Here is an 18,929-nt window from a genome sequence, read left to right as displayed (position 1 = left end):
TTAATTTTTGATAAAAAATTATAATCTCTATTAGTTAAGGCCGACGGATCCTCTCTAGTCACCTTGGGCACCCAACCATATCCAATTGCTTGATGCATCCAACCATATTCAAAATGACTGCCTTATCCCTTTGAAATACAAAATGACTCCTTTGTAGATGTTTGTTGATGAGGAAAAGTTTTGGTCCCCCCAGGAAGAAATTTCATCTTAAAAAAAAAAAAAAAAAAAAAAAAATTAATTTTCAATTAATTAAATTAAAAGCAAATCTTATAATACACGTGGCAATTGCCAGCTCGATATTTTCCTGCTCTCATATATGGTACGCTAAAAAATAATAAGTGGGCCCACATCTCAATCTTTGGCCTTTATTATAAACAGTGACGCGTCTTCGTTACACATCAAAGGTAACACCTTTCCCGTGCTGGGTTCTCGTTCGGCGCTCCGCTTTTTAATTTGCAGATCCAAAGTCAGTCAAATGGACCGTAACCAGGGTCTATTATCTCATATGGACCATGAGCAACTAGATCAACTACTAAGGCTATGATTGGAAGGTAAAAAAAAAAATAATAATAATAATAATTTAAAAAACGAAGGGAGAGAAGGAGTGAAGTAAGTATAAATTTACAGTTATTCACTTAAAAAAAATGTAGGAAAAATTACTTAATTACCCACTTTTGGGTTTCACTTTATAAAATTACCCAACTTGTGTTTCAGTTGACAATAATATCCAAAATCACGTTTGGGTTTACAAAACTACCCAAAACAATGATTATTCCTCAATTATTTTGGTTTTTTTTTTTTTAATCATTTTACCCCTTCTTCTTGCACCTTAACTTCTCCAATGTCTGATCACCATCCCTAGAACCCTCACCTTACCTTCTCCTATCACAATGTTCACTCCGATCGAACAATAGTAAACTGGGAACTAATCGTTCTTCTTAATATGACATGCTTGTCTTGAAGCGCTTTATCAACTACTGCTGAATCTGAGAATAGAACAAACCCAAATCCTCTTGTACTCCTTATATTCTTGTATCTCATTATCACGGATTCCATAACATCCCAACACTTCTTGAAGTGATCTTTCAAAGTTTCTTCATTGGTTTTCCAAGAAATTCCTCCCACGAACAATTTTTCCTGATCACTATCTATGACGAGTCAAGTCAATAAACCAAAAAACCCAACACCCACAAAAGCAGAAACCTCAAGAAACCCATCTTGTCGGGTGTGTAAGGTGACTCGTCAATGATCGCTAAGAGACGGTATGACATATTAGGAAGAACTCATCTTGAATATTTAATCATTGTTTTAAAATATTAGTATTGGACTTGATGTCTGGAGTCTGGACTGATACTACCATATTGTGTTTGATCAGACAATTTTACCCTCTTTTTTGACAGATTTACTGTAGACTTACTGTTGCATTGAACAAAAATTAAAATACATCCAATATGATATTGATTCTTTAAACCATTTATCTAATGCTCAAAATTATCATATCACTCTTTCACATTTCACATTTCACTTTTCACATTTCACATGACAGAAACATAAGAAGAATTAATATAGAAATCAAAGAAGGAATTAATAGATTCTTTTCGTGGGCCTGTAGTTGGAAGTTGTAACCATCCGATCTGTTAAATTGTAAAGATCGTCCAACTGGCAACTGGAAATGATTTATAAGTTCTACCTGCAAAATATGATAGTAGATCCAAATAATATTCAAGTGATCTGTGACCGTCAAGGGTTTTATGGACCATAACTATGGGTCAACAAACCAAAGACTATAGATCATAAGAATCACGGGGTAAATACTATAACCAATTTTTTTAACAAAAAAAATAAAAATAAATAATGATGTCACGTACCAAGAACGAGCCGCCAACAGCTCTGGACAGGAAAGCACAGAGCGACAGGGAGAAAGAAGAGAGAGTTTAGAGAGACAGGGAGAGGGAGAGAGAGAGAGTGAAGCAATCAAGAAAGCATCAACAACATCGACAGCCTGGTTGCTTGATCCATTCTTCGTGAGAGAGAGAGAGAGAGAGAGAGCGGCGACGGAGTGAGAAGAAGCAAGGATTTTCTGGTCTGAGCGACACATGGCGACGCTTCAGACTTCTTGGAGAAAGGCTTATGGTGCTCTCAAAGACACCACCAAAGTCGGCCTCGCCAAAGTTAATAGCGATTTCAAGGTAGATCTTTCGTTTTGGAAAATCCTTTTTGTAACGAAATCTCGAATGAAATTACTTGTTTTTTTTTTGTTTGATTGGAGGTCCGGTTTTGACTGATTAATGGTTGTTATTTATTTTATAAAATTTCGAAATTTTCTTATTGAAGGACGTGGATGTTGCGATCGTGAAGGCCACGAATCACGTCGAATGCCCTCCCAAGGAGAGGCATATCAGGAGTGAGTTTTTTATTTATTCATTTCAACCAGATTTTGTTGGGTTCGTTTGTTTTTTAGTCTATTTTGGGTGGGGGTTTCTATTTTTGGGTAATCAAATCTTGTGAATTTTGGTTCTGTTTCAGAAATCTTGCCTGCTACCTCAGTGATTCGGCCGCGAGCGGATGTTGTTTACTGTATACATGCTCTTGCCAGGCGATTGGCTAAGACTCACAACTGGACGGTATGATTTCTCCTCTTCTTTGAAATTCAATAGGAACTAGTGAGATTATTTTCCTTTGTATTTTTTTCATTTGATGTTTACATGTGCATATAACTTAATACAAAGTGCTTGGGTACTTTTCATTTTGGGGGGAATTGGCATGGTTGATATTCCCTTTTGGTTCGTTGGTTTTGGAGTTCTGATTTCTGGTTTAAGAGTAGTGATTGGGAGTTGGAGGGGCAACAGGGCATGCTCGAAATATTGTGCTGCCACAAACTTCAAGTCTAGATACCATCTTGTTTTAAATTTTCAAATCGAGTCACTTCCAGATTTAAGCTTCATGGAGCTGGCTTCTTGCTTAGCGTACTTCTAGCAATCGGAGTCCTAGACAGTGATGCTCACACAGCCCATTGTACAGTAACTTTGTAGAATTACTCCTTGCAACAGCATTTTGTTTTCAGCCTTTTTGAGTTAACAATACTGATTGTGGTTCAAAAGTCCTTTCTAAAACAAGCCCTTTGCAATCTCTTAAACCCTGGCTCAAGCCGCTCAACCAAAGATGAATAAAAAGGAATACCATTGGAGTGAAACTAAATCTCCTGATGATACTCCCTTCTGATGTTGTACTGCAATGCAACAGAAATCCATTACCAGTTTCTTAGAGGGGTCGAATGATGCCAGATCAATAGAAGGATCTGGATCTGCTAGTGATGGGCATAAGAGAGAGAAAGAATGATTGTGATCAAGAGGAGAGAGAACAGAATTTCAGAAACGTTACGGGGGGGATGAGAGGGAATCAATCATATGGGGGGAGAAAGGAGAGAGAGAGAGAGAAGAGATCACAATTTCACTTTCAAGCAAAAACAAATGTCTATTCCACAATCATATTGTGGGGGCTTTAAGCCTTTATAATCATTTTGTAATGCTGAAAATAGAAGAAAACATTAAAAAAAATTAGACTCTTAAACTGCCAATCAATGGACTGAGTTGACAGTATTTTATTGAATAAAGAACTGACCCCTAATTCCTTCCCATCAACCAGTTACTTTGGGAGGCGTCCTATCTTCACCCAACCATCTTTCTTGCGCAGGGGAAAAAAAAAGGAAATTTCTAAACTGACAACTGGACTCTAATATATAATAAAATTAAAAGAAATAAACTTCTTGATGTAACTAATGATATAGAGAAGATAAGATTCCACAAGGTCTGGAATCCTTGAAGCCACAAGCTGTAAACACTCTTCAAACTCCCCCCCCCCCCCCCAAAAAAAATGAGCTATGAGCTGATAAGGTTTCTGAAATTCAGGAAACCTGTAACCGTAAGGCTTGAAGGAAAAATTCAAAAAAGTCTCCAAACAGCTCAACGATACCTGGTTTCTAGAAGAACCAGATCTGAACCATCATCCACAGTTTGAACCAAACTAGACCCAGCCCAAATTGAAGCAAACCGGTTCAGCATTATTAACCCAAAGTTTAGATGATCACCCTGGCAAAACCAAAATCGTAAACCTTGAATTCCGTTAGTGGGCCCACTACTCAAAAGCCAATCAGACCAACTTGAGTGGATCTGCATCAACAACCAACCAAATCAACCCTCCAATTGGCCGAAATACCGGTCAATGAACTAAATTTTCCATCAAAGTTGTAGAGAACTTTTTCTTTAATAAGAAAAGGGGAAACATATGTTGCCAGAGTACAGATTCCAATATATGCCCTCTCACCTAATGAGGAATGGGGTCCACACTAACATTCTCTCTCCTATTCTGACCATGTGGGCTTCATATGGACCCTATCCCTATTTACATGATACCATTTTCTAAACACTCATTGGTGTGGTGTGCAGATTCCTTCTTACACTGCCCTTATTGGTGGCCCTCTCCCATTAAAAAATACACGTTTATTTATAGAAAGAAAAAGAGTCATAATACATAGATTATACATCTTTATCGTAGCTGCAATAAAATTGAAAAAAGAATTTATACATTCCTATAATACATTCTCTCCACAAAAAAGGGAAATATGAACAGTAAGTTTGGATCACCTACCCATCCATATATCCTTCATGTATACTTAGTTGATAAAATGTGTCGTTTTTTGTTTTGTTTTGTTTTTTCCATAATTACCTTTTCATATATCAACCCCCCACACCCCCCCCCCCCAAAAAAAAAAAAAAACTTTTCATACACTTTTAATACAGAAAATTGAATATATGTTATTGTCTAATCATGCATGAAACATACATGCACGAGTAGATGATTCAGGAGGGCTCCAATCTAGAGGGGAGAACGAATTCTACTTTATTATCAATATTTAAGAATGATTCCACTAAAGGAGGTGAAAATAAACCTCCTCTCTTGCGCAGGCTAAAAAAAGGGAAAGTTCTAAACTGATACAAACTGACTACTGGATTCTTATTAACAAGAAAATAAAAGGACATAAACTTCTTAAGGTAACCATGATATAGAGAAGATAAGATTCCAGAAGATCTGGAACCCTTGAAGCCACAAGCTGTAACACTCTTCAAATTGGCCCCCGCGAGCTATGAGCTGATAAGGTTTCTGAAATTCAGGAAACCTATAACCGTAAGACTTTTTAAAAAAAAAAAAAAAGTCTCTAAACAGCTCCACAATACCTGGTTTCTAGAAGAACCAGATCTGAACCATCATCCATGGTTTGAACCAAACTAGATCCAACCAAATTGATGTAAACCGGTCTTAGCATTATTAACCCAGAGTTTGGACAAGTCTTAGTTACCTGTCTTCATATCATGTCCATTTTTCATAATTCTGACATCTTGAATCTAAACGAACTGTATTTTGAGGGTGGGGAGAGCCCTAATGATCTAAATTCTCCATAGGCAATGGAAGAAAGGGTTCACTATTTTCTGAGTTTTCCTCAACAAGAAACTTACACTAAGTAATATTCCACCACTTTCGTCATTCCTGCCATGGACTGGTCCTTGTTCCTCTGCTGCAATGCCTCCATTACTTCCCCTCCTCAGGAGTTACCAGCCATAATGCAGTTTGTTTCAGCTAACAATGATGTTTCAGTGGCTGGAGAGGAGTGGAAGTTGAAGAAGAGTTGCAGGTAAAGAAAATAAATTGGGAAGGATAGGAGTTAGAAAGATTACTACTTTAATGATGATTATATCTCATAGGATTGGTAAATACTTGTGAACATTGACACTTGTCATCCTGTTGCGATGATAGATCTTGAGGCTCTGTTTTATGTTCTTCATAATGAAATCAAATGTCTGTGGTCTATCATTTGTTGGAAAAAATTAGTAGAAGTGGTGACCTGCTATGGTACATTCTTACTGATAGAACTCCATAAAGCAAGTCTTTTATTGTTGATTACCTGTTCAGAAATTTTCTTTTGGAGGGGGAGACTTTGGGTCTTATGTCTCCTTGCCCTTGTTTGTGAAAGCTTTCAGTTGTTTCTAATATCTTTTCCACTCCTTGCCATTGTTTGTGGAGCTTTTCGGTCCTTCGTAATATTTCCTCTCTTGATGGCACTCCACAGGTGGCATTAAAAACATTAATAGTTATACATAGATTGCTGAGGGAGGGTGACCCTACTTTCCGTGAAGAGCTTCTAAATTTCACACAGAGAGGGCGAATTCTCCAGTTATCCAATTTCAAGGATGATTCAAGCCCGATAGGTTAGTCTAATCAAACCCTGCTCTTAACTGTCAAATTTTATCATTGTCAGCAAACTTCTATAATTTTTTTTGGTGGACAATGATTTAAAAAAAAAAACATGGCATGGTGCAGTCCAGCTATCCATGATTAGGCTGGAATCATGCTAACATCCATACCTGTTTTTTTACACAAATACAGCCCAGATGTATGTTTGACCATTGATTGCTTGATCACAGTTGCTATGTAAATTACTGCCGTTCTTCTTTTGCTCATGTTGAGAACTGAAACCCATGCTTTTATTTTTTATTTTCTGTCTTTCTTTACAGCTTGGGATTGCTCTGCATGGGTTCGTACTTATGGACTATATTTGGAGGAAAGACTGGAATGTTTTAGGGTTTTGAAGTACGATATTGAAGCTGAACATCTCCCAAGACCTACCCAAGGGCAGGAGAAGGTATTTCTTTATTTTTTTGTTTTTGATATGTGCAAATGGTCCTTTTTGTAAACAAGGGGAGGAGAAGGTACATATTCATGTATTGTTGCCTTCAGTCTACATGTGTCTAATTTAACCAATTTGGAAAGAAAAAGAGGTATAGGAATTTTTTTTAGCAAGAAAGAGAATAGAGGAACATAAGGAGAAACGGCAATAGGTTAGAGGCAGGAAATTTTGGCAGTGAAATTGAAGGGGGCTCATCTTTAGTGATTAAGTGGCTGTCCTGACACATTGACTCCCTGGGAGTTAGCTCATCTGATTCAGGGGGAAAAAACCGTCGATTGTAAAGATTTCAAAAGGCATGAAAAATATGCAATTGAAGGGGAGCCATAGTCTTTGTGAAAGGTAACAATAAAGTTTTTGAATAGATGGAGGAGGAGGGGGCACCAGCCTCTTTCCACAATTCAGCATGCACCCAAAAATACCCTTGTCAGTATCTGAAGTTCCAGCCAGCCATTCCATTCCCTTCACCATCCTAGGCTCAATGAATATTAGCTCTTCCCTTCCACTTCTGATTAGACAAAAAAAAGTTCCACCACTTCTCCCCCATCAGGATCCCAATAGAATATAATTAAGAAGGCTGGAAAAGGAAGAAAGCAACAACAAACACATCTCAGCCTTATCCCAACTAAATGGGGTCGGCTACATGGATCCGGGTGATTTAAAAAAAAAAAAAAACATGAATAAAATGTAAAGCTTTTCTAAACTGCAGGTTCCTTCCCCCTTGACCCATCAGGTATAGCTGTGAAGCGGTTGTCTCAGTGAGGGCCAGTTGTAATCAAGATGAATAAGGGTGGGGGACCACTAAACAGGCAGCTTTGGAAGGAATTCGCAAGCCGAACCCATTGTAGCCGTCAATAGGGGGAGCGATGATGGGGGCGAGAGAATTTTAGGGGGGAAAAAAATGAATGGCAGGGGGACTTTCAAAGCTGCCAGCTGCGAGGAATTTTTTCCATAAAGTAATCTGGGCCTCACTGGAATCAACCAACGCTAATAATACTCTATTGTTTCACAATGATCATTCACTTTACCTCCAAAATTAGTCTGTTGACTCTGTTCTGCTGAGTACGATCAATGCTCAGTTAAATTTGTATAAAATCCAGTAATGATCCAAATTAATTGACACTGAAAGGAATGATGAGCTAACTTATGAACTTCTGACAATATGATAGCAACAGCTCCAATTGATTGATCGAGAAGTTAAGGATCAAACAAGTTCAATGAGATGCATATCACAGGACCAGTCTTGAAGAATCCAGTTGTGACATAAGCAAATACTATCCAAGTGATATGCCTCGGGTCTTATTCTTCACTGGCTGCAGATTCAAATCCCTAAGTTTTAAATGAAATCAATGGTATCTGATCAAATTATGTGGAATACTTAACACTCGGATCTGGTTTCACACAATCAGTGTGGGAACTAGTCAAGAAATGAATAATTATTCTCACTTGATTCCCTCCTAAATAACCTGTTTAAATTGATTATAAACACTAATAGTTGGAATATCTGCCTATAGTAGCATAGCATGTTGTAAAAGGAATAGAATCAAAGACTAACTATAAAACAGTAGTTGAACTATAGTAATGCACCAGCAGGGAAAAAAAGAAAAGAGGAAACCCTTACTGCAGCTAGGAGGGGATGATGCAGTCAAAGAAGGAAAAATTAGGAATTTTAGATCTTTATATATATATATATTTACTTTATATTGAGTGTGTGTGTGTGATTAGGAGTCTTTTTATGAGTCAAATTAGGAATTTAGAAGGTCTCTATATATAAATATAGAGAAAAACAGTAAAAAATTCTTATGTGAGAAGGCGTAGGAAACACTATAGCTTCAGAGAGAGAGACTTTTTCCATATGTAATACCCCCCCCCATCAATTATAGATTATTTGAGTAAAAAATATGAGTTTTGGTGCTGTTGAGCAGTGCATACTGGATTGGATCTCATATCTAATTTCTTCCCTTAACAACGTGGTTACTCCCCCTATCTCAGATCTGATCAGAGATTTGATCGTTGGGTCTGCATGCATCTGGGATCCACAATTTGGATTTCCAGATTGCATTAGCATGCTGTTTTGGAATTGAGTGGGGTATATCCTTATTTATATTAGGATTTCATGTCATCTACTTCTACATTCACTTTGGTGAAAGGGGAAGAATCTTTTTGAAATTACTCCATTTGTAGTTGTGTTGTTTGTGGAAGGAAAAAAATAAAAGAGTTTTTGATGGATATTGAATGATTATGATTTGAGTGGACAATTAACTCAAAGATTTTTGTGGGGCTATTCTTAACCATGTATGGGGTTGCCTTCGGTTCATTGCCATGGGACTAGTCTCTTGAGAGTATATATATAAAAACTTCTGCTGAGCTGAAATGCATGTGTATGTCTATCTCCTACACTGTACTGCTGACTGTTCTATTTTCTCCTTTTCCTTTTCCAAAAGAAAGTTTGTTTGAATGGAAGAAAGTGAGCACATGTTTTCCTTGGTGGATCAACTTGACCTTGTGATTGATTGGTAGTTAAATTCCTTTGCTTGGAGTTGCCTTGTGCACTGCATTCGCCCTTTTTTTGTTTTGGAATTAGAAATTTTGCATTTTCAATGATGAACTTTTGCTGGTTCCTTGTATTCTAATCCTCTCATGGTGGAGGATCCAAGGAAATAAATTTTTCTCTTTTTGAGTCTGAGACTTCAATTAATATATAGTGGGTTTACTGTAATTAACTTTTCTTCTTGAAAAATTTTCCTAAAATCAAAGAAGGGGGGAAAAATAAGGAAAAAAGTATATTCCTGCTCACCCCTTGGTGTTCTATCATGTTGATTAGGTAAGCTAAAACATGTTGTCAAGTTTGTCAACATGCTAGTTTTTCACCACTCTGGATCTGTGATATTGTTTGTTATAATGTCTCTGTATAATCAGGGTTACAGTCGAACCAGGGATCTTGACAGTGAAGAACTGTTGGAGCAGTTGCCAGCTTTCCAACAGCTGCTGTACCGTCTTATTGGATGCCGGGTAATTTATGCAACAAGTGTGTGTGTGTGTGTGTGTGTGTGTGGGTGGGTGTGACATGTGAAGGATGACCTTGATTTTAATGTCTTTGACTTTACAGCCAGAAGGTGCTGCTGTTGGCAATTACGTAATACAATATGCCCTGGCACTGGTATGTATTGCTTACTCTTGGTTTCCATGACAATTTTGACATTCCTAGTTTCTGCTGTTTGAATCATTAATGAAGTAAAAGTAATAGCTGATACTTTCCCCAAATCATGATAAATAGAAAATTTTTAGTTTTAAAATGACTTGATTGACACAAGGTAGGTTATTGTGTAAAAACAGTGCATTGCGTTGTCCCTGGATGGTTCTTCAGACTGCAACCCAGTTAAACATTAAAAAATGGGAATAATAGGGGGAATTTGTTTCCAACGAAGCAAAAAATAAAAAAGAAAATGACATGCAGACACACTAACGAGGGAGTCACTAATGTGTCAGGACTTGTTTGGGGCTGTGATGTACTGATGTTGTTGGTTTTCAAGTGCAATGATTTCATTTACTCCTAGGTCTTGTTTGTTGGTGAAGTTGAAAATTACAGCCACTTCTGGCTATTTGTTCATGTTGAATGGTCAGCTTGGATTTTACCATTTTTCCTTTTTTGGAGGGCCAGAAATTCTGGAATTTCTGGGCAGAATCGAGAAAGGACCAGATTCAGTTACCTGTGATGGATTGAGGTTGAAGTTGCAGGTCTTGAACACCTTGAACAGCAAAGAAGGAGAAGAAGAAAAGAAAATAAAGGAGAAATAGACCCTCGGGCTTCCCCCCGCAAAGGGTCAGTTGGATCAAACACCAACTCCACCAGCTTTGATCAAACACAAAGCAATTCCCCGCAAGGAGAAACAGCAGCAGCAGCCATGGTTTAATTCTTCAAATCGTTCAGCTATAGGAACCTCCTAGCTTTGTATTAATAGTGATAACAAGGGGGGGGGGGGGAGTACTCCAATTTAGAATGTCTCAAAAATAGAAACTTCTAATTGGTTGCCTATTGCATAAGTTTCTAAAAACTGAAAATAGAAACAAACTAAAGAAGGAAACTAATGACTTGACTCAGCTAATAACTTAACCCCAAAGACTAACAACTAAAATTGAACCCAACCAAAATGGAAACCAATGAACGACGAGATTTATTATCATTTATTGCATGTCCTCAGAAATTTATAGTAGGTGCAAATTCTCCCAATTTGTGACCTACCATACGATCTGTTATAAAAATAGGCAAATGTTTCTTGCCATTATGCATAGCAATTGTATGATTTGTTTTTGTTCCCGAAACAAACTAGTTAATCTCGTATGCAGCCTTAAAGCCCCTAGTTTATGCCCATAATAGTGGCCTATTTACACTAAAAAAACATGGGATCAAAGGACATATATGGAATTCAACCCTAGGCTAATTCCTAATAAAACAAGCCTATTTTGGTGATGAATTTGCATCATTTGGTGCTTTTTTATAAATTTTGTATACCTTTTTATGATATTTTTAACCAATAGAGGCTCTTTCTCTTTCACAGTTGTATTCTTACATAGCTTTATACATAACATATGCGCATATCATCAGCATGGTTATCAGGGCGTCACCTAGGCGCCCAGGCGGCTCAGTTTGGACTGGCACGTTGGTCGCTTTTGTTTTTTACCATCCTCCATCACCTTGGGTCGCCTTACGCCTTGATAAAGTTGATCATCATGTCAATCTAGTTCTGCGTGATGGTTGACTGGATTGATCTTGTTGTCCTCTTTTGGGTTGATCTATAGGTTCGCTTATAAACATTGTTCTTATTTTGAAGAAAAAAAAATAGACTTCTTTTGGGGGATTTAGTTTTCTCAAAAAGCATATAGTCAGTGCAACCTCATGATCATTTACTATAATTTAAATCATGATACCTTTTCTCCATCTCTCTCTCTCTCTCTCTCTCTCTCTCTCTCTCTAATAAAGAAATCAATAGTGAGAATGAAATTCCAGCTACCCTCTAGTCCTATCTCATATCCTGCAATGTTGGGGCTTCATCTTGAGAAAATTTACCCAGATCCTATTAATCTTTGAGGTTCTAGTTGATATTGTTCTACTTGCATTGACGCCTCACTATTCTAATTATCTAATCTCATTTTTCAGGTACTCAAAGAGAGTTTTAAACTCTATTGTGCTATTAATGATGGTATCATCAATCTTATTGATAAGGTAAATGATATTTTTATTTGTGTGTGAGTTGCTTATATGTCCTAACAATACCATGTGTCACTTCATTTCCTTTCTCATCATTAATTTTGTTTTCCTGTAGTTTTTTGAGATGCCAAGACATGAAGCTATGAAAGCCCTGGAAATCTACAAACGAGCTGGCCAGCAGGTAATGTTACGTATGAATTACATGAAATTTTCTTCAAAACAAATATTTCTGATTAATCTGCTTGGTTGATGTAAGTTATATTTTGGGTTTCTGTTTCGAATCTAAGAGCAAAGATTTAAAAATCAGTATTAGAGACCAGATTGGGATCTGCCAATGCTAATTCCTGATACAGATCGGCAGAAACTGCCCAATCCTGGCCGAGCTTTGGCTGAAAACTCACAGTTGCTGCAGTATTGTTGGATAGGTGTTGGCTGATATGCCTGATCCAATTCCGATGCTTGAAAACCCTGAGCTAAGGTTAAGAGTGGTTATTGACTAACTTTTTGGTGGTTAGGTTTTTTAACTAAGGAAGTTGAAATTTCAATTGCAGACAGGGGGCCTTTCTGATTTCTATGAAGTTTGCAGAGGATTGGAACTTGCGAGAAATTTCCAGTTTCCTGTTTTGAGAGAGGTGAGGTTCTTCTAGTTGATTTTATTTTTTTTATTTTTTAAATTATAGTTTGAATTGAAGCCAAGTTAATATTCATCTCTCTATGTACAGCCTCCACAGTCGTTTCTCGCAACCATGGAAGAATACATAAAAGAAGCACCTCGTATGGTTTCGATTTCAACTGAGCAATTGGTTAGTATGCTATTTTATTTTATTTTATTTTTCTTGGGTAAGTATTGGTTAGTATGCTATTAAATGTACTGGATGAGATGTTCATTACTAGAAGATGGGATTGGTGTACCATACATGGTTTATACTTCTAAATGTTGAACAGTATATATGTAATACTCAAAATGACAACACTTAAATTTAGACTGTTTTTTGTATTGAGAATATTTCTGTTACACGCATCAATTACATCAATATGCTAGTCAAATGCCTTACTTGTGCATGAAGATGTATGCTGTAGAACTAACATCTGCCCATGGTGAGTCAGGAATTTCCAGAGAGATTACTTCTGACTTACAAACCAGAAGAAGCTCCTTCTCCTGATGATGTAAAACCTCCAGTAGAGGAACCAAGGCCACTTCCTTTCGACGAGGTTGCTGCTGAACCTTCTGAGATTACTCCTGAAGTTACTCCTCCCCCTAACAGCCTTGACACTGGAGATCTTCTGGTAAATCTCGACTTGAAAACTATATTATCTTTTGGTTTTGATTATTGAATCAGCTGTAATTTTCTATAAACTACCTCATTTGTCTTCTTATCTGCAGGGATTAAATGGTGGAACTCCTGATGCATCTGCGATAGAGGAAGGCAATGCATTGGCTTTAGCCATTGTTCCATCTAGTAAGATATTCCTACTGATCTCCCCCTTCTTTCCGGGTGGCCCCAAAAATTACTTGTTCTGTGTGGTCATTCTATACCTTTTAGTGTTCATGTAAAAAAATAACGACCTATGTTTGCAGATGATACTGCATCATATGATTTTGGGTCTGTTCAAGCAAAGGATCTGGATCCTACCGGATGGGAGCTTGCACTGGTTACTACACCAAGCAGCAATTTATCTACAGTTAATGAAAGACAATTGGTGGGTCTATCTGCTTTTTATTTATTCTTTTCTCATTTGTGACTCATGTCTGGCAGAGTAATACTGGTGGAAATAGGAAAAAAAACTACTTTTTGCTTCCATGATAATATCTTGCATCGATGTTGATTTACTTAGAAAATAATGTATTTGACTAAATTGGTGCTCAGAACTGCATCCTCTGTTAGAATGCAAACACTTGTAACTTTTTCTCCTTTTTGGCAATGCTCATGCTTGTATGCATGCATACATACATACATAAGTGCATAGATAGATCCGCATAAACATTTTGTGTGGGAAGGAGTGATATCTTTCAATTTGACCGTTAGATTTTGGCAATCGAGGTATCGCTGGAAAAGGTTTTGCGTGTACCATCTGATGCAAATTATTCGGGTAATCAAGCCAGAAATTCCTTTTATGTTGGAGACCTGTAAATCAAAATTTAAGGCGGTAATGATGACAAAATGTGTTGTACTTGCACATGGAAGGACTTGGCTAACTTGGCCATTGAGAAAATATTTATTTTTGGGTGTATGTATTCTAGGGATATCATAGTTATCAGGGCATTGCCTAGGTGTCGCCTTGATTTTTTATCATCCTCCATTGCCTTGGGTCGCCTTACGCCTTGATAACCTTGAGGGGTATTTCCAGTCTTGTTTGCAAGTGTTCTTTTAGTAAGGCAATTAGTGTGACAAAACGTGCCATACTTGCCCCTGGGGAAGGACTTGGCTAACTTGGCCCGAAAATATTTATTTTTCTGGAATACGCATTCTAGGGTATTTCCAGTCTTGTTTGCAAGGATTCTTTTTGGATGGCAAACTTTCAGTGTCCACACTGCCCTGCTGAAATAAACTGCTGATACCCCCTTACCTGGGGAGGAGGGTGCAGGAAGAAACAAAAGCCATACGGTGAGTTCTTCCTTAGGCCTGGGGTTCTTCATATCTAATGTTATGTTTTTGTGGGGGATCGGTATCTCATGTTTTCTGTTATGAAAGTTCCCTTTTCTTTCCCATAATAAAGTCTCTTTAGTTACTGAAAAACAATATTAAAAAGGAAAAAGAACCTGCTATGTGGTACTTATCTATCAGACTGAGAGGGAGACACAAAATGGTGTGGCGGGATTTGTGTAGCTTACTCAATTGGGAAAACATCACCTCAGGTCCTCAACTTAGAATTTTCCCAACTGGTTGTGGTTGGGGACATAAATGTTGTTCCATCATTCTGTCCATCCTTTGTCTTTTCCTTGTTTTTTGATAGAAGCCATTCCACTCTTATCATACTTTTGCTGCGCTCCTGTCTCCGATAATATTCCTTTTTGGTTGATGATGAAGTGATGGTATGGTCTATCCATGTTCATTCTATATCTTGCTATCTAGCATCTGGTGCTTGTGCATGAAAATATCATTTGATGCCTATCAAAGGGTACTAGGAACATTCTATTAATGGATATGGGTTGGATGGACATTTTATGAGCTTCCAGGTTCCTTGTTTCAATTTTTACTTGTTTCTGTGACTTCTGTCCATGACATTTTTATGGGCTTGGATATTCTCAATTTTGACTTCATAAAATGTGCGATGTGCATGCATTTCTGGTGCTCCCCCTGTTTTAATTTACATAATATAGAATTTTCATTTGATGATTGCTGATGAAACATAGGGTTTGGCTAATGCTGTCACCTGGGAGGAAAGTGACTATTTGATAGAAAGTACATCATTTGAGATTTTATTTTTATTTTTGTTTGGAAGGGGGTGTAATACCTGCATTATTTTGACCTCAGATTGCTTAGTTTGTTTTTTTGGAGATTTTTCAATTTACTGATGGTGAAAGGTTCCCTGGTATGCACAGATCATGCAACTTACCTGGTCTGCACAGTGCACGCCTATTTGTGGAATGTGATGTGGAAATTCTGACCGTTGGATATTTAAGAAAGGATCTGGATTTGCCATGTGCCAAATTTCGGCTTACAATCATTTACCCTCCCATGTATGCCCTGGCACCCAAGTCGTCCATGCACCCTTTGTAGTCCCAAAATTTTCTCTGCAGTATTTGGCCACTTGGAAAATTCTGCGTGGGCTGGAACTTGACATGTAAGTAGGGGACCTCGGGGTAGTGTAGTACCTTTTCACAGAGAATAAAATATAGATTTAAGAGAAACTAAATTTTTAAACAAATTCAGATGGTCAAACAAGGCTGAAACTCAAATCGAGTTCAATAAACATAGGGCAGAGTACTTGCTGAAAATCAGAGATCGATCCGATGGTTGGATCAGAAAACACGAGGTAATCCTAGTAGCAATAGGATAGGGATAAATCAGTAAATTCACTACCCAAGATAGAAATCAGAGTATAGGATTAAAAATCTGTAATAGCTGATCATGAAAATCAGTAAATCAATTCAGAAGACCGAATCAAGTTTAAGCAATAAGGGCAGAATAGGAAATCTTAAATATCTCCAGATCGAAAGAATCGGCTTCATATTTAAGGTTGATGAACTGTTGGTCCAAATCTTAAAGGTCTCTAATGGGTAAATTGCTTAATCTAAAACATGTAATATGTAAGTTCTGGGTAGAACATAAGTTGCAGAAGAACTTAATCATTAATGGATGAAGAAGAAGATGGATAACAAGAAAAACAGAAAATAACATCCTGGCTTCATATTGCAAAGCGGTTCGATTGGATCAAACAACAACTTACCTTGATTGCATAGAAGGGGCTCCTTGAACAAACACAAAAGATCTTCAAACATGAAGAGGCAAGCAAAAGCTGCAATTTTTTTACTAAATTTGTGCACAATGCTGGCCTTCCTTACAAACTTAAATAGAATACTCAAAAACTGATGTAGACACTATAAAGGAAAGGCCTAACCCAATCCTTAACCAATTAAGACATCTAAACTGACTAGGAAATTAACTCAAAACGTAGTCAAACTTTTTAAGTCCTAACATGTCTCTGACTTGAGTTTGATGTGGACTAATGACCAATGAAATACATAATTAGAGACAACTTAAATTGAACTACATGGAACTGGTTCAATTGAACTAACCTAAAACAAGTTAAAAATGAGCTAAGTATAAGAAACTAACCCTAATAAAAGCAATCCCATATGCAGCCTTAATACCCATATTTTAGGCCCATTAAAGTTGCCCTCCACATTGAAAACTCCATGGACCAAAGGCCCAACATGTATACAACCCAACCACAGACTTATTCCTAGGCAAACAAATCCCATTTGGTAATGTATGGGGTCTACCTATCCACAAAATTTCAACCCCCATCCAATCTACCACGAGCAGATATCATTGCAGACTAGGTAAGGTTGCATGGTATACGTAGACCAGGGAACCACTGAATGCAAGTTGGACCTTTCCTGGGAGCAATATCGTTGTTAGTTTACTGCTGCACATAGAATACCCTCATTCCTTATAATATCATTCAGTTGGGTATTAAAGATCCTCATTTTCCCTTGGTTTAATGCATGGCAGGCTGGTGGATTGGATTCACTCACTCTCAACAGCTTGTATGATGAAGGTGCATATAGAGCTGCTCGGCAGCCTGCTTATGGAGTGCCAGCTCCAAACCCTTTTGAAGTCCAGGATCCGTTTGCTTTTTCAAACAGTATTCCTCCCCCACCAGCAGTTCAAATGGCTGCAATGGCTCAGCAACAGCCGAATCCTTTTGCACAGTATCAGCCCACCCATCAGCATCAGTATCAGCAGCAGCAGCAGCAGCAGCAGCAGATTATGGACCCATCAAATCCTTTTGGTGACACAGGCTTTGGGGGCTTTCATGTGAACCCAGCTCTTCATCCGCAAAGTAATAATCCTTTTGGGACTACTGGCCTGCTATAGCTTTATTATGAGATACATATGATGTAATCTACCGGCACCTATGTTGAGCTTTCTGGTTTTCTGTATTTAGTCAATGTTAGTGCGCAGACTGAGTCGTATGTTGATTTGAGCAGCAGAAGATGGAGTCGCATTTGGAATATAGAGGATGTATAAGATTTTTTAGATGTTGATATAGTTCATTACATTGTCACCATGTTACTGTAAAGTGTACTTATTTGCAATCTAGATCATCCTTTCCTTGTCCAAATATAGCACAAGCACATGACATGTTTCGAGCAAGAAATCTTTTGGTTTCTTCAGACCTTACAAAGAGTTGGATGTGCATGGCTTCCTTTCTGTTCTTTGCATTTCCTCACTGATTATTTATTTATTTATTTTTTGTGCCCTTGGTTTCACGTTCTGACCGGTCATTTCCAGGGTGGAGAATTGCCCCCTCTTCATGAGATCTAAATCCAGGTTAAGCATTGGATGCTAACAATTTTTAAACTTTACATCAAAATGTGTTAGCTGTGATACAGAAGAGCCCCCCCACCCCAGCCCAGTTGCTCGCATTGTCAGAACACCCTGATTTAGGCTGTGTTTTGAATGCATTCTTGGAATTGATTCTAGGTCTAAAATGTGTTTTGAGACTCGGTTCTCCCTATTTCTTGTTTGAGAATGTATTCCTGACCCAGAATCTATACTAAAAATTTATACCAACTCAGTCTTGGAGTTCATGAAATGCAGATCTTGCTGAGCTGTGTTGCAGAGAAACTACATCTTCTGAGTTCAGGGGGCTGCAGAACCTAGTGTATTTAATCAGATATGATGGTATTATTGTTACAGGATCTTAACTAGTTTAGACAATCATATTACATGACTGGATTGGGTCTGAATGTATCAGGCAAATCTAAGCATTTGTTTTTGCCCTAATTAAAATATCCAGGATGGGTTTTACCCAAAAAAAAAAAAAATAATAATAAGAAGTTTTTTTTTTCTTCTCTTGGTGGGACCCAATAACCTGACCCAGTCCCCAACTACAAGACTTGACCACCTTCGGAGAATCCCTCAGGAAGTTGACTCCTATTCATCTTTTCACACACTTGCAAAGAAGACTACCCATTATCCCTTGTGATGCGAGAGATGTCAGCTATCCATTTCTTTGTTAGATGTTCTTTTTATTTTATTTTATTTATTTATTTATTTTTGGAAATAAAAAACAATAACTGAGAAAATTAGATACAGCCGTCCCAATGAGTTATACATATCCTTTCCTTCCTATGCAACGTGTGGGAGGCCCATTTTTCTAACAAAAGAACCACCTCCGGTGATGGTTTAAAATAGAAATCTAAGTGCTACCATTGTTTATATATAGACAAAAAAAAAAAAGGTGCCACACTTAATGGCCAGAAAGTGGAGGAAAGATCAAAGGTCAATTTTGTCAAAAAAGTATTGT

At 37.7% G+C, this 18,929-nt stretch overlaps 1 protein-coding gene across 1 annotated transcript; it reads left to right on the top strand.

The window, feature by feature from the left end:
* Nucleotides 1-1,867: 1,867 nt before the first annotated feature.
* Nucleotides 1,868-17,741, top strand: LOC122078902 (putative clathrin assembly protein At2g01600). The gene is made up of 15 exons (XM_042645099.1): nt 1,868-2,189; nt 2,335-2,404; nt 2,527-2,624; nt 6,125-6,263; nt 6,570-6,697; nt 9,659-9,751; nt 9,849-9,899; nt 11,898-11,963; nt 12,064-12,129; nt 12,500-12,580; nt 12,671-12,751; nt 13,056-13,235; nt 13,333-13,408; nt 13,528-13,649; nt 17,129-17,741. Exons 1-15 carry the CDS (start codon nt 2,097-2,099, stop codon nt 17,492-17,494), a joined length of 1,710 nt encoding a protein of 569 aa, XP_042501033.1. The 5' UTR covers nt 1,868-2,096; the 3' UTR covers nt 17,495-17,741.
* The last annotated feature ends 1,188 nt before the right edge of the window (nt 17,742-18,929 follow it).

The sequence above is a fragment of the Macadamia integrifolia genome, chromosome 5 (genome assembly GCF_013358625.1).
Source record: "Macadamia integrifolia cultivar HAES 741 chromosome 5, SCU_Mint_v3, whole genome shotgun sequence".
Classification (NCBI taxonomy): Eukaryota; Viridiplantae; Streptophyta; class Magnoliopsida; order Proteales; family Proteaceae; genus Macadamia; species Macadamia integrifolia.
Note: the sequence above shows the minus strand (reverse complement) of the source record. Positions and strands in the feature narration are given on the sequence as shown.

Bases quoted from the DNA above. Each gene is read 5' to 3' on its own strand.
- LOC122078902 (XM_042645099.1), top strand. From the start codon at position 2,097: ATGGCGACGCTTCAGACTTCTTGGAGAAAGGCTTATGGTGCTCTCAAA. The intron at 2,405-2,526 runs GTGAGTTTTTTA...GTTCTGTTTCAG, and splicing joins CAAGGAGAGGCATATCAGGA to AAATCTTGCCTGCTACCTCA. The intron at 12,581-12,670 runs GTGAGGTTCTTC...CTCTATGTACAG, and splicing joins AGTTTCCTGTTTTGAGAGAG to CCTCCACAGTCGTTTCTCGC.